The sequence below is a fragment of the Mus pahari genome, chromosome 5 (genome assembly GCF_900095145.1).
Source record: "Mus pahari chromosome 5, PAHARI_EIJ_v1.1, whole genome shotgun sequence".
NCBI lineage: Eukaryota > Metazoa > Chordata > Mammalia > Rodentia > Muridae > Mus > Mus pahari.
Genome location: NC_034594.1, coordinates 62391268 through 62403005, shown reverse-complemented (window position 1 = coordinate 62403005; position 11738 = coordinate 62391268). Strand labels below are relative to the sequence as shown.

At 45.2% G+C, this 11738-nt stretch overlaps 1 protein-coding gene across 1 annotated transcript in view; it reads left to right on the top strand.

The window, feature by feature from the left end:
- Dner (delta/notch like EGF repeat containing) overlaps positions 1-11738 on the top strand; it is a 302088-nt gene that overhangs the window by 285171 nt on the left and 5179 nt on the right. The window contains exon 12 of the mRNA XM_021198700.2: positions 6460-6706. Coding sequence (XP_021054359.1) covers positions 6460-6706 — 247 coding nt within the window. The remainder of the gene's footprint in view (positions 1-6459; positions 6707-11738) is intronic.

Genomic DNA, 11738 nt, shown 5'->3' with positions numbered 1-11738 from the left:
GGCTGTCCTGGAACTCACTTTGTAGACCAGGCTGGCCTCGAACTCAGAAATCCACCTGCCTCTGCCTCCCGAGTGCTGGGATTAAAGGCATGAGCCACCACGCCTGGCACCCCCCTTCTTTAGTTGTCATAATCTTCTCTTCCGTTCCCCCAGAACTGCATCTTCAGGTCTGCCTCAACCAGGGGCAATGGCAGGCCAGAGCAAGGCTCCCTGATCTGTGGGTGTTCTCTGATCTCAGCACCCCACTGTAGCTCAGTTTGTTTTTCTCAATTATTATTGTATGTGTATGCATGTGCTGTCTGCATGTACCCAACATAGGTGGAACTCTCAATAAACGCCAGCCTAAAATTAACGACCAAAATAGTGACTTTCACAGCAAGTACAGTTTTCTGCCAACCCCAATCACTGGGGTGCTTTCATGACATCTCCAATTTACTCCTTATAAAGCGGAGCTCTGGGTCTCCTGCTTGCTTTTTTTGGTCACTCTAAGGTCACCCCTACTTAGCTGCAGTACGTCATGCATCCAGTCACACAAGCCACAAAAAAGAGAGATTTCATTCTCTCCCTGTCAAGTTCCCTCCCCCACCCCATCTAATTCCATCCCTGATGTCATACTCACTGCTCAGTGATTCACACTGTCCCCACTACCCCAGGCCAAGCCACTACCTGCTCTGCCCCATACTAGAGTAGTCCCTGAAATGGCTTCTATACTCAGCCCTATAGCAGTGTTTCTCAACCTTCCTAGTGCTTCAGTCATTTAATACAGTTCCTCATGTTGTAGTGATCTCCCAATCATAAAATTAGTTTCATTGCTACTTGATAATTGTAATTTTGCTAATGTTATGAATCATAATGTAAATATTTGATATACAGAATATCTGATACGCGACCCTGTGAAAGAGGGTCCCCTCCCCCATGGTGTTGAGACCCACAGGTTGAGAAGTACTGCCTTAGAGCCAGGCACACCTTCTCAGTGTATATGTATACATTCAAGCCCTTGAGCCCAGGCATGCCCAGTACTATTGAAATAAGAAATCCATCAAGACCCAAGGCTCTGCTAGTTGCTTCAAGAGCCTCAGTGACCCGCCCCAGGGAGGTGCCTCTCCCTTCACTGGACTTGTCTGCCTCAATCTCCTCACACTGACTTCTGTTGGTCTTATGTCCTATTCTTCTGCTACAGGCCTGAGCTCATGCTGCTATTTTGCCTAGGGTAGTCTTCCCTCTGCTCTCCCTCACCTCTGCTTTATGTTGAGTGACCATCACTGTGCAAGCTCTCTTGACTCAGTTAAATGATCACCCTGTCCCCTCCCCTGTTTCAGTTCAGCTGTGCTATCTTGGCACACCTGTACTTTCACGATTCAGTGGCATTCTGCTGATGCTAGTATCTGTCTAAAGACCCAAGCTTCTAAGAGCTCACTTCTCCCCCAACTTTCTCCTTCATGCTTTATCGCAGCAAACAGTAGGCACTCAAATTATAGCTGTACTGCAAATTGTTCTTTATGAAGTAGTATGTCCCCTTTTTGTCTTAGTGTTCCATTGCTGTGGCAAGACACCATGACCATAGCAAATCATTTAACTGGGGTTGGCTTACAATTTCAGAGGCTCAGTCCGTTATCATCACGAAGGGGAGTGTGGCGGCATGCAGACAGACATGATGCTGGGGAAACAACAGAGAGTTCTGTCTCCAGATCTGCAAGCAGCAGGAAGAGAGCAACTCTGGGTCTGGTTTGAGCATCTGAAACCTTCAAGCCCAGCCCTCAGTGACACTCTTCCTTCAACAGGGCGACACCCCCTAATCCTTTCAAGTAGTGCCAGTCCCTATGAGCCATCTTCATTCAAATCAGATCCGTTAATTGTGTGAAAATCAACAATAGCTGCCAATATTTTCTCAGGCTAATTGATGCTTTTATTGGACAGCTCACCTTCAGCTATGGAAAACACGACACAATTTTATATTTTACTTTGTGGTTGTAGGCAGCCCATAGCCTTAAGAATTGTTTACTCATTAAATGACATCATCACAAACATGCTCCTTTTAGATGAGTAAATTAGCCAGTCTTGCTGTGTTCACCAAGATAAATGATGAAATAGAGATGGACAACTTACTTTAGAATAAATTATGCAAATCAGTTGAAGTCTAATTTGGATAGATTTGGTTTTGTCACCAGCTTGTCTCTTTCACCGTGAACAGCTTCTCTACCTCGCTCCCAGCAGACCCAACATGTTCAGTGTAAAAGCCCTTCAGAAAGCACAGAACTTCAGAAAAATTTAAACAGAAATGCAAATGATCCTTGAGACTTACAAGTGGGACATTTATGAAATTTTTCCCCAAACAGCCCTTGAGCTGGCGTTCCTGTTCACACACCTGCTGGGGCCCATGAGATAATCCCATTCAGTGTGCTCAGGTTTAAGATTTCTTCTCCAAGCTGGGCTGTAGCCAACCCAGTAAATGATTCATGCAACGGGACTCTGGGGATGTGAAAACCGTTGTCTTACACTGACTGAGCCTGGATGGAAGATGGCATTTGCAGCCACCTGGCAAGAGAGGGTACACTCCTGCCTTTCAGAGAGTGTTAAGAGTGTTCGATTACAGAGAGCCAGGCTGATGACTAAAGCCATTAGCTTGCAAAGCAGCCACCTTCACTTCTGTCAGGAACTTTTCAGAAGACAGGAAAGGTGAATTTAGCTTCATGAGGGCACGGGATGAAACAAAACAGGTTTTTTGTTTGTTTGTTTGTTTGTTTGTTGTTTGGTAAGAAATTGTGATAGATTTCTCCTTAAATGTCTAAATACCTTGGAATGTAAGTACTGGTGCAAATGGAGGGACGTGCAAACTGTGGGCAATTCATTCATCCTACATGGGACTGTACCGTGTGACCATATATTGAGGTACAGTGCTCTTCTCACAGTAGTTCTCATGTGTGTATACACAGTCATGATGATGTATATGTTTTTAATATACAGAGCACGCGTAAAACTCAGAAGCCCATCAAGAATTCCTGTGAGGGTTATAGAGATGGCTCTGTGGATAAAGCTACCTGCTACTGAGGCTGAGTGTCATCTCCAGGATACGCATGGTCGAAGGAGAGAACTGGCACCATGCTGAAAATTGTCCTTTGACCTCTATACATGTGCTGTGACATGTGTGTATGCACTTATGGACACACACACACACACACACACACACACACACACACACACACACACACACACACACGTCTCTGTCCATCAGGTCTGAGCATTCTGTGATGAGTTGGAGTGAAAACCACATTGGCCACCCTCGTGTTGATGCTAAATGGATGATAAAACACGTTCTGTTGAGCCTTGGACTCCAGCCTGGTGCTGAAGTTTGAAGCGAATGAATGCTATAATCCTTGGAAACCAAGTGAACCACACTTACTTTTTCTGCTAGAAAACAGAATAGTCTCTCCAAGGAAGCAGTAGTTCCTGCCAAAAAAAAAAAGGGGGGGGGCTCCTGACTTGGGGACCACGCCTCAGTTCTGATTTCACAAAACGCCTTCTCCCATCTGCAGAGACGATTGCTTTGCAGCGTGTTGTGTGGCTCCCCTTGTCTCTGGGTCAGCCTGGCTGAGGCATGAGCATATTAGGGATCAGGTAGCTTCCTGAGCTCCTCTGCCACCTCAGTAGCTAGGCAGGCAGTCTCAGATGAGAATGTCAAACCAGCTGTCACAGGTCTCTATGAGATATTTAGGGATCGGGTGATCTGGCTGCATTCAGGCTTTCTAGAAATGTGCAGACCAGAAGCAGGGCTTACTTTCTATGTTAGGATGCTAGGGCATGTTTCTGCAGGCTGGCCCCTTGTCTGCCTCACCACTTGCCCTCTCCCCCAGGCTATCCTTCTCAGGGTCAAGAATAGTCAATTCTGAGTCCATGATCAGCGAGGGTGTAGCTGAGTGTGTGATGGTGCTTTCACATAACCAGGATGCTGAAAGGTGTCTGGAGGCGTGTTTTTTCTTCCCACTGTTCTCTGATTCCTAGATCTAGACACCAGGAAAGTGATGACCCCGTAGGGCAATGGTGGTGGCCATGTGGTATGAGTGCAATAGAGAAAGTCTAGCCCCTTTTGATGTGCAGTTTCCTTCTGCCTCCTGTTTGTGATAGCTGGACATTTCCATTTGTATGCAGGTCCACTGACAGACCACCGTCTGACATTACCAGCCAATGTCAACCCCAGAGTGACATCTAGTCTTTCCATTTTCATCCCTGTTAACAGAGGCTGGTGGAAGGTCGGGGCAGCCGATGCTCTATCATCTCTGCCCAGAGCATCTGCCTCACAGGGCAGTGCACTTCCCCCTCACCCCGACCCCTTCCTTCTCCGAGCATCTCAGCTGTTCTTCCTGAAGGGCCACCCAGCAAGTGCCTTTTCTCATTTTACCTTTTCAGTTTTCCAGCTTATGCTCACAGCAGACAAGTGGGGTACACATTGGTGCTTTGCTGCAGCAATGGGAAACAGAGGCTCAGGGGATGGAGTTGGGGTTAAAGTGAACTGGTGTGATCCGATGGTACCGGCTCTTTTGTCCGCTGTGTGGAGGTTCTCATCTGGGCGTTTATACCAATAATGTATTATTCATTTCTTGAAGGCAGAAGGCAGAAAGAATAGGTCATTATTATTAAAATGGTTGAAAAGTGTATAGAAGACCCTGGAATCACTTATAACCCTGCCTTCTAGAGGCTACCATTATAGGACATGCTGTGGACAGACCTCAGCTCCTGTTTTGCCTCCACTAAAGGGATATCAGTTGCCTAGGATGCCTCTCTTGAGGGGGTAAGGGTGTGGGATTATACATGTTCTGGTAGTAATGGCTAAATGGGTTGTTCCTAAAGATTTTAGCCCATCTAGGGAAGCAGTGTAAGCTGGCTAGTTTTACGCTCCTACTCTGAGGTGTTTTTTTTTGTTGTTGTTTTTTTGTTTTTTTTTTTTTATGTCCAAGTAACTATTTTAAACTCACAGTGATTGATTGCTGGAATATCATACCACACGAGTAGGTCCCTTTTGGCTGCATTCTTTTATTTGTTTATACTATTTAATGAATATCTGTCTTTCTGTCTTGCTAGAGTTGGATGTTTGGCTTGTCTTCCTCCTTTTGACGCCTGTAAATTATTTTGGTGTTGGTGGGCCGAGGAGAGGACATGAGAATGGGGGAACTTTATCTTTATCTTCAACATGTCATTTCTTTTTTAAAAAGAAATCTGAAGCAGTGTGCTAAGCCATTAGTAATTACTAGCTCTGAGAGGTAGGTGCACGAGACCGGAGCTCATTTTCTGAACTGTTTGTAAGTGTGTGATACTAGCATCGTGAACACAGAGCTGGATTCTCAGCAGGGAGTCTAAAGTCGCCATATCTGGGGTGATTGTCTACCAATAAATCCACAAGAAGGGTCAAGTACCTTTTTTCAGCCTCTATTTCTTTGATTTACAGTAATATTTGCAACACGTAGAAGAACTGTATTTTGAGAATGACTGTGGAGTTACTTTTTTCTTGGTGTGACACAGTGCCTGGAGGGAAGCCACTTTGGGAAGGAGGGGATTCATTTGGTTCTCTGCCACGCGCCCCCGACCTCCGTCCTGCAGAGGTGGGGCAAAGAGGACACTAACGCCAAGGCAGGGTTTGAGCAGCTTCCACAGCTTCCTGCTGCAGCACAGCTCACCCCAGCTCTCTACAGCAGTTTAGCTTCTCTCCTCTCTGCTTCTCAGCTTCTCTCTCCAGCTTCTCCTCAGTTTCTCAGCTTCTCTCTCCTGCTTCTCAGCTTCACCTCAGCTTCTCTTCTCAATTCTGGGATGGCCCAATTTATCCCCTTCCACCCCTCTGCACTCGTCTCTCATCATCCAATCAGCATTCAGCACATTCTATACGTGAGCCATGCACGCAGACAGGGTGGGTGTTGATAGGCCAGTGACTCAATATCATGCTGTATGACGCTATAGGTCAGGCAGGCAGCGTGTATTCACTCAGGTGCACATAATCAGGTTTTTGGTAAACAAGCAGGGAATCACGGGGCTTGGCAGTGGCCACACCTGCTTCCCACAGTACTCTGTTTGAGGGAAGACCATCTATTATGGTAGGGAAAGCACCTTCAGTCAGGAAGCAGGGTGTGAACATTAAGTGTGACTGGGGAATAACACCCCAAGCCCATCCCAGTCCCCCAGTGGTTCTAGATTTTTCTAGCAAGGCTCCACCTCTTAAAGATCTGACATCCTTCACAAACATCACCATCAACTGGGAACAAAACTCATGGTCCTTTGGTGACATTTCACATCCAAACCAAAACAGAGGCAATTTTATGTTTTCTTTGGTATTTGTCAGTGACCCTTAATGTTAAAGATATTAAACCTTGGCTTGGATTAGTCACAGAAAATAATCCTTCCCAGTTTAAATGACTCTTGGGTGAAATTAGCGACACAGCATGCTAACCGCTACAATTCCTTCTCTGCCTTCAGACCTGCAGTGGAAGTCTGGGCACATGGCTGAGAGCCTCACCAACATGCCACGGCACTCCCTCTACATCATCATTGGAGCCCTCTGCGTCGCCTTCATCCTCATGCTCATCATTCTCATCGTGGGCATCTGCCGCATCAGCCGCATCGAGTACCAGGGCTCCTCCCGGCCAGCCTACGAGGAGTTCTACAACTGCCGCAGCATTGACAGTGAGTTCAGCAACGCCATTGCATCCATCCGGCATGCCAGGTAAGCTCTGAGGTCTGTGGTGAGGGAGACATCACACCTGGGCTCCAGGGTGATGCTGTCAGGAGGACTTCACAGCCACAAGGGGGCGGGTCTTAAACAAATAAACCACCTGCTGAACAAGGCACAGAAGAGTGCTAGCCCACTTCAGGAGCAGCCCTTCAAACCCATGGCTAGTTTTGTTTACATTGAATATATTCATTTATTTAATTTGTGTTGATCTGCAACTTTGTACATATGATTCTTCATCGCAGTGTACTGAACATTTTTTAAATGTGTGTATATCTGCATGTGTATGTATGGATGTGTGTGTGTGTGTGTTTGTGTGTGTGTGTGTGAAGGTCAGACAACAACCTGTGTCATCTTCAAGTGTCATCCTGTTTACTTCCTTTGAGACAGACAGGGTCTCTCACATGAAAGACCTGAAACTCAACAATTAGGCTAGATTGGCTAGCTAGCATGCTCTAGGCATTTTCCTGCCTCTGCGTCTTCAGTACTGGGACTACAGGCCTGTGCCTCCATGCATAACGTTTTTAGGTGGGTTCTGAGATTGAACTTAAGTCCTGTGTTGGCAAGGCAACTGGTTTACTAGCAGAGACATCCCTTCTTCAGCCTGACATTTTCCTTCTTGCTTTCAAAACAGTCAATATGAATGTAAAGTAGTCTTTTGGATTTCAGGGCCTACAAGTCATGGTGAAGAGCTGCTATCTGATGTTTAGAGTTTGTGTTTTAGAATACATCGTCCTCTCCTAGAGCAAAGTCAGGAGTTGGTGTGGTAGAGCACACTGTGATTGGATGTCTCATTACAACATTCCCTGATGATATTCAACTTGGACCACTCAGCTTTCTATAAACAAAGCTCCCTCCACACCCCCTACTTAAGGAACATGGCAATTGTTAAATTACCATTTACTTCCCCCAGCTCATTCTGTCATGTTGAGAAAGTCAGCTAACAGCCCACCTACTTTTGTGACGAATATTATCATAAAGTTAGTCGCAAAAGTTAGCTTTTATGAATTGATAGACTAATCTGAAACATACAATTCAGAAAGTCAGTGTCCTGAGTTTAGCTTTTGAAAATAAACATTTTAGGCTTTATTCATGTATGTGTGTACCTCGGTGAAGATGCAAACAGAGTCTAGAAGAGTCTGTTGTGTTCCCAGAAGCTGGCGTTATAGGTAGTTTTGAGCTTCCTGGAGCCAAACTCCAGTTCTGTGTAAGAGCAGCTAAGATTCTTAGCCATGGAGCTTCCTGAGGTTTGTATTGAGAGTGGGGCCCATGGAAACTGTTCTAATGTGATCTTTGTTAGGATGCTCTATCAGTAAAGATAAAAGCAGGTCCCGAATCTGTAGAGTAGCAGCAGAAGAGGTTCAGAGTCTTCCTTCCCCAAAGGAAATTCCCCAATCCAAGGTCCCCATCTTACAGTGACTTTGTTGCAGCAGAAACAGGAACAGAGTCTGGGTCTAGGGAGAGAAGCCTGAGATGTGAATTTGGATTGGATGACTTAGAGCATCTGACTCAATGCCTCACTAGGAGCTACACTGTGGGGGAACTAATGGACTCAGGACCCATCTACATAGTTACTCACCTGGATGCTTTCTCTCAGTGGGTGGTGGGGGAATCAGTTTGGGTAACCCACCTTCTAGAAAGCCAAGGACGAATCCATGACAAACCCCACCCTGAGTGTTTATTAAAGTTCCTCCTTGCACGTCTGTCTCTCTAGCAAGTCCTGCCACATAGCAAATGTCAACAAAATCTAAGGTCTGACATGAATGTGTGATCTCAGTTTGTGTTGGTATAGGATGTTTTGTCTTGTCTGAGTCCCTGAGTACTATTAGCTCAGTACATGATCCCAGCCAACAGGACTAGTCCAACATATGAAATCCCAGGGTTGGAGGCAGAGGTTGCAAAAAGGGTAGAGAACTAACAGGTTTCCCTTGTATTGGAGTTTCCTTGCTCTCTTGTGCTCCCAAGTAAAGCTTAGCTGATAGCTATAGCTTTATACTTAGATGTTTGGAAGACCCAGAAATAAGATACTATCTCATAGGAACCTGTGTCCTTTGTGATTCTCCCAAGGAAAGGAATATGGTATTTTAGGCCCAGATCATTTGAGAGGGATGCTTACAAAGCCCTCTGGCAAGATGTCTTACATGCTTCTCATTTTTAGCCAATCTTTATCAAAATGCACAGTGGATAGTCAGTCCTAGCCAGGTAATTCCAGTGTCCTTCAGGAAGTACAGAGGAAACATTCCACACAGGAAAGCAGCTCATCCCCAAGAGTCTGGAATTCAGGATAACTTCTTGCCCAAAGGGTTCTGCAGCTACAACCTGATCTGCAGTTTGCTATGAAGACGCCACAGCCAGACCTCTGGCAAGCTGGCCTTCTTTGCTCTTGATTCCTGGAAACTCTAGGAAGAGCTTGGCAAAACTTAGTCCTTTTGATGTTCCCTTCTCTCTAGTTTCCTAAAATGGCCCGTAGCAAATGCCCATTTCACAGTCTGTTTCCTGGATGCTAGCCTGCAAATGATACTGAGATGGAATGACCACAGCCAAGTGGCCACACAGGATACATTCCAACTGGGTCACCTAGGTAATCATGAGGGACCTGGGAAACATCTGGTGCCCCGATGTCAGCCATCAGCCAGGTTGAGAAGCATCTCCTCCCCTTTGTCCCAAGAGCCACCTACCTCCCAGCTGCTGTGCTGACACTCAGGTAGAATTGTCACTCATTGTCATCATCAGCAGGAGCAGATCCTTGGTTCTTCACATTCCTGACAGTGAGGTCGTCTTAGTGGCTCATGGTGCCTAGTTCTACCTACCACCTACAAGTGTTTCGCCACAGAAGACAGGAAAAGGAGAATAGACAAACACATTCTCTTGTCTTTAAGTAACTCAAACCTTCGGATCCAGGCCTTGCATATTGTTTGTATAGTTTTCAGGGGACTTTGAGTTGGATGAATGTGTTCCTTCTTTTGCCTTTATGACTGGCTGTAGCATCTTTTGTTTCTTCAGAGAACAAGTTAGGTGCACAGGGCTTGTTACCAAGTATGATGTTTAAGATGCTGGTGTGATGTTGATATTCTTTTTACTGAGACCAATTAGGGTGGCCCAACCATAGCTTATTGGCCACATGTGGCTCAGGATAGCTATAAATGTAGTCCAATGCAAAGTTGTAAACTTAATTAAGACAGTATATATATATGCCTTTTTGTTGACTTATTTTGGTAAATTGTGTGGTTGTAAAATGTAAACTTTGTAGATGACAATGTAGTACAGAGAAGCAAAAAGGTAGGGTATCTCTCTTGGGGTGCATCTGGAATGGCCAGTGTTTAGGGAACAATACCTGGCCTGGTTTTGAGAAACAAAGGAGATATGAAAGGCAGTCAGCATTTCACTATAGCTGTTCACAGCATTTATCTGCCACCTTGAGAGGTGTAGGAGAGTCAAAGCCTTGTCAACGTACAGGTACTTAAAAACCTCAGTGACTGTATCATACAAACTGTTTTAGCTACTGCACTTTGGATTGACTGCTTTGTAGCTCAATCAGTGAAACAGAGTTCACACTAACTAGGGGACTGACACACAGGGACAGCAGCTCCTAGTCTGCTGGTCCCCTCTTCTTGTCTTAGGTGTGTTAGTCTCACTTCAACCACATTACACTTTCTACCCATGCAGATGCTTTCATTGGTATTGTGCCACACAGCCAAGCACCTGAATCTGGACACAAGGCAAGGTGCCCCATTCACTCAATCTCTCTGTATATGTGCAAGCGAGTGGTCCTAGCCTTGTGCTGTCCTTCCTTAGGAATCTTGGGCTCAATGGTGATGCTCAGTTCATAGTCTTCTGACATGAACTTAATGCATGGTGGAAAACAGAGTCAGCTGATTTTCCAGATATTTAAGAAGGCAAATTCATTTTCAAACAGAAACCATATAATAACATATGGCTTTATAAAGATGTATTGAGCCTGTTCAGTTGTTCATATTACCTTTTGGGGGGGCATAAACAGTTGATTTCTTTAGTCATCTGGTGCATATAATTCATTCCCATATCAAAGTTCCCACAGGAAAGCATCCCGGACCTCCAGGCTAGGATGGAAGAAGCTGTTATTAGCTTTTCTTCCAGGTCATTACTGTTATCACAAATGGATCTAACTCTTTTATGAGAAATAGTTTGTCAGCATTTTCTACCTTAGAGTAGCCTCTCATGTTTTCACTTGTGAGGAAGAAGTATAGACTTCAACAAGTTTTATAGTGTGGGCACTTTTCTTATCCTAGGATTGAATGGGCCTCGTCCAGACAAACAGGCAGTGCCAACAGAGTTTGTGGGTGTGAAGTAAGGCCTGGCAGTTTATAAATGATTCCACTTAGGGTCTTTTTAATATCCCAGTGGTCACTGTGGGTTGATGGTGGCAGAATGCTTTGACTCTGGCTCTGTGTTTTGCATGGTGCCCCTCTGGCATGGTCATGCCTTTGTGCTCTCCTCAGACAGTAGATTTTAAGTGATTTGGAAGGCAAGTGATGAAAGTTTAAAAATCAGAGATCATTTCAGGCATGGTGGCAACCCACATCTGGAATCCCTGGACCTGAGAGGCTGAAACAGGAGAATTACCAAGAGTTTGAGGCCAGCCTAGACTGTATAGTAAATTCCAGACCAGCCTAGGCTCCAGACGCTGTCTCCAACCGTCTTCCCACCCCCCATATCAAAGCCCACATGAAGAGTGCTCTTTTTTCTCATTCACCACCTGATCCTACCATTCACCTTTGTATGTGAGAAAGCACACACTCAAAGGGAGAGAGCAAAGAAAGAAAGAGAAGAGGACAGAGGGAGAGGAGCCATGGTAGATAAACCCCTCTGAGTACCTGGGGGGCCATCTTAATCTTTGCAGAATTTAAGGTGATTGTTTTTTAAATCTCTTTTTTTAAAAATTATTTTATTAGATTTTTTTCATTTACATTTCAAATGCTATCCCAAATGACCCCTATACCCTCCCCCCACCCTGCTACCCTGCCTACTCACTCCCACTTCTTGGCCC